Source organism: Engraulis encrasicolus, chromosome 5, assembly GCF_034702125.1.
Source record: "Engraulis encrasicolus isolate BLACKSEA-1 chromosome 5, IST_EnEncr_1.0, whole genome shotgun sequence".
NCBI lineage: Eukaryota > Metazoa > Chordata > Actinopteri > Clupeiformes > Engraulidae > Engraulis > Engraulis encrasicolus.
In genome coordinates this window covers 5,032,260-5,036,121 of record NC_085861.1, presented here as the reverse complement: position 1 = coordinate 5,036,121, position 3,862 = coordinate 5,032,260, and the positions used below count along the sequence as shown (strand labels likewise).

The window sequence follows — 3,862 nt, the reverse complement described above, 5'->3', positions numbered from 1 at the left end:
TGAAATCTGTCCACTTAAGTTTCATGCTATTGCCTTAACATAATTATTACAATTCATTTTATTTTGCTCATCCCGTATGTAATTCATTCTTGGCTATATTTCATCTTGTTATAATTTTCAAAAAAATCAGCAAAAATCAATAATCGTGATTAATAATCGTGATTATGATTTTGACCAAAACAATTGTGATTATGATTTTTTCCATAATCGTGCAGCCATACGAAGGTGTCACCTATACACCTGATGAAGACTGTCTGAAGTTGAAACATGTTGAATAATTCGGTGACCAGCAACAGTGTGTGGATTTTACCTTTGCCAGCTCACGCTGTCTATTCTATATTTTCCCCTATAAGTTAACATATTGCAATAACTAATGCACGGTAATATAGTAATGTAGCAATAACTGTAACATGCGCAATGCGCTAAGCCCCCACATTTGGGCTTGCATGCCCCTGGTTCGAGTCCGGCCTGGGTCATGTCCCAGCCCCACCCCTATCTCTCTCTCACACACGTTTGCTGTCTCCTCTCATACTCTCTTGTCAAAATAAAGGCTAAAAATACCCCAAATACTCAAAAATCAATATCTGTAACATACAGTAATGTAGCATAATGTTTTAGCTGGTCTGTCTCTGCAGTACCTGTGTCGCCTGACCCAGATCCTGTAATTAACATATTGTAATATCTGTAATATAATGTAATATCTGTAACATACAGTAATGTAACATAATGTGTTTTTGGCTGGTCTGTCTCTGCAGGTGAGGAGTGGTACCTGTGTCACCTGACGCTGGTGCTGTAATTAACATATTGTAATGACTGTAATGTAATGTAATATTATCTGTATCTGTCTCCCTCTGCAGGTGAGGAGTGGTACCTGTGCCGCCTGACGCTGATGCTGTAATTAACATATTGTAATGACTGTAATCTAATGTAACAGCATCTGTATCTGTCTCCCTCTGCAGGTGAGGAGTGGTACCTGTGCCGCCTGACGCTGGCGCTGCCCAGCCAGAGTGAGCTGCAGTGGGGCATGTTCCCCGCCCCCTACCTGGCCGCCGTGGGACCCGACGCCAGCCCCGGCACCCTGGTCTACCGCCTCAGTGCCCAGCGGGGCGACGGAACACCCACCACCACCGCACCCCACTTCCTGCTGCTGGAGGGTGAATGCAGTGCATTATTACATTACATTACACTTAGCTGATGCTGACGAGGGTTGTCGGTTCGAATCCCACCCATCCCTGGTGTACCACCTCAGTGCCCAGCAGGGCGACGGAACACCCACCACCACCGCTGCTGCCCAGTTTCTGCTGCTGGAGGGTGAGTGCACTGGTCATACAAAGAATTTGAAATTACGTTTCTTGCTTTCCCATGCAGACATAGACTAATCTAGGTAAGGACATAGACAGTATAGACATAGACAGTACTCATACATGGACATAAGACAGTATGGACATAGACAGTGCTCATACAGACATTTAAAGTGCAGGACTGGACAACAGAAGACTTGTAGAGAACATACATTAAGAGGAGGTATTTTGTTGTGCTTTTTTTCTAAAAGTCCTTTGTAGCGTTCTGACATTGTAATAGTAGCATTTTGAAGAAAATAAAAAAAATAAAAAATTAAAAAGGGTCTATCAAGTACACCAGCAGCAGTGAGTGTACTCAGTCACACTTTACTTCCCGGAACAACAGTCCTGAGTGCAATGCAATGGTGAGTGGCATAGGGACAGCCATAGTCTAGTGGTGAAGGAGATGGGCTTTACAGTAGATCAGAGGGTTGCTGGTTCGAATCCCGGCACCCTGGTGTACCGCCTCGGTGCCCAGAGGGGCGACGGAACACCCACCACCACCGCACCCCACTTCCTGCTGCTGGAAGGTGAGTGCAATGCATCATCACATTACATTACACTTATCTGATGCTGACGAGGGTTGTCGGTTCGAATCCCACCCTTCCCTGGTGATAGAACACCGACCTGCTGCTGGAAGGTAGAGCAATTCAATGTCGAATGGCATACGGTAGGGGCAGCCATAGTCTAGTGGTTAAGGAGATGGGCTTTAGATCAGAGGGTTGCCGGTTCGAATCCCACTCTTCCCTGGTGTACCGCCTCAGGGCCCAGAGGGTGACGGATCACACACCATGGCTGCCACCCAGCTCTTGGTACTGGAAGGTGAATGCAATGCGATTGTGACATAGTGGGCTAGATATTGTTACCCGGGCGCCGCCCTAGCGGTGAAGCAGCGCATTCGGCTCGGCTACACACACTAGGGCCGGGTGCTGGAGAAAAAATATTTGCATGTTCCCTCTACAGCAGGAACCCACCCACTTGTCGGGAACCAATCAACGGTCAGCATTTCCAGCCGTCGAGTGTAGAGGGCGTGTTCAAGTCAGTGACGTAGTTGAACTGCGACTCAACCCATTGATTGTACAGGAAGCGCTTCATTCAGTCAAAGAAATAAAAAAAATAGAGCTCTATGGATGATTCCGTAACAACAATGGAGCAGCGACAAACTTTTGCTTCAGCAGTAGATGCGGTATTGAACGACGAGTTTTAACGGGAAATTCTCGTTAAAAATGGAACAAAGAACAGCCCTGGAATAATTATTTATCGAACGGAAAGACGTTTTCGCCTTGCTACCTACTGGCTTCGGTAAAAGTTTAATTTACCAGTTAGCCCCGCTGGTCGCTAAATCAATGGGGATTTGCGAGAACCCAATTGTCGTGGTCGTCTCGCCACTAATCGCTCTAATGGAGGACCAGGTTCGAGAGGCGACTGCCCTGGGCATTTCTGCTTGCCAGCTGGACCCTGACATCGAAGCGCTAATCAAACGAGGCAGCTTCAACATTGTGCTAGGCAGTCCGGAGTCGTGGCTGAGTGGGAAATGGCGCGACATGTTGACCGACGAAGTCTACAGAAAAAATCTCCTGGGCATTGTCGTGGACGAAGTGCACCTCACTTACAAATGGTAAGAATCACCAAGTCAACACAGCTTACAGCAGCATAGTATTTGAACAAGATAAACACGTCTTGCAAACTTGACATAAAGTTGTTATGGTAACTGCAGACTGTGCCTCAGGCCTTTGAAAACGATTAAAAACATTGTATGCTTGCTTTTCGCCTCTGACATGTATGCCTTTGTGTCTATTTCAATTAGGGGAAGAGCTTCAAAGGGTCAGACTGCCTTCAGAGAGAGTTTTTCCAGACTGGGGGAACTTCGTGCTATTGTCAAACCAGGTAATTAAAATGTTTAATGAAATGAACAAAATCTTAGTATGTGGGGTTTGTGTGTGTGTGTGTGTGTGTGTGTGTGTGTGTGTGAGAGAGAGAGAGAGAGAGAGCGGGAGAGCGGGAGAGAGCGTGCGTGCGTCCATGCATGCCATTAACGTGTAACTGCACATTTAAAATGCTAATTTCTACCTAAACCATCTTTGCTTTGTACACCATCCATCCCCCTTCACATTGCCTCTTCTCAAGAAGACAGTTTGCACGAATTGCTGACTTCTGCTTTCTGCTTTCCGCCCATCCCCCCTCACCCTCTTTGCTCTCTATGCCACCCATCCCCAGTCACCTAGTCTCTTTTCTCAAGACACACAGGGCACCTTGTGAAACCTGTTTTTATCTTTCAATTGAAATGCTACTGTATAATTCACTTTTGTCAGTTGACATCTTAATTTACATGTAACATATTTCATGAGCAACTGCTTATTTTTTGCAATAACACTGATTTCGAGACATTCTAACGCTTTTCTTGTTCTGGTACAGGGACTCCTGCGATGGCACTGACCGCATCCGCCGATCTGCAGTCCAGGGCCATAGTGAAAAGACAGCTGCATATGGACAACGCAACTATGCTGACTGTCAGTCCTGAC

The 3,862-nt window shown here is 46.2% G+C and overlaps 1 protein-coding gene across 1 annotated transcript; it reads left to right on the top strand.

The window, feature by feature from the left end:
• The first annotated feature begins 2,620 nt into the window (after positions 1 to 2,620).
• LOC134448862 (ATP-dependent DNA helicase Q1-like) lies at positions 2,621 to 3,290 on the top strand. The gene is made up of 2 exons (XM_063198537.1): positions 2,621 to 2,958; positions 3,148 to 3,290. The coding sequence occupies exons 1-2, from the start codon at positions 2,687 to 2,689 to the stop codon at positions 3,233 to 3,235; spliced, it is 360 nt and encodes a 119-aa protein (XP_063054607.1). The 5' UTR covers positions 2,621 to 2,686; the 3' UTR covers positions 3,236 to 3,290.
• Positions 3,291 to 3,862: the final 572 nt, after the last annotated feature.

Excerpts from the sequence above, each read along its gene's own strand:
- LOC134448862 (XM_063198537.1), top strand. The coding sequence starts at position 2,687 with ATGGGGATTTGCGAGAACCCAATTGTCGTGGTCGTCTCGCCACTAATC. Across the intron at positions 2,959-3,147 it reads GTGCACCTCACTTACAAATG|GGGAAGAGCTTCAAAGGGTC; the intron begins GTAAGAATCACC and ends TATTTCAATTAG.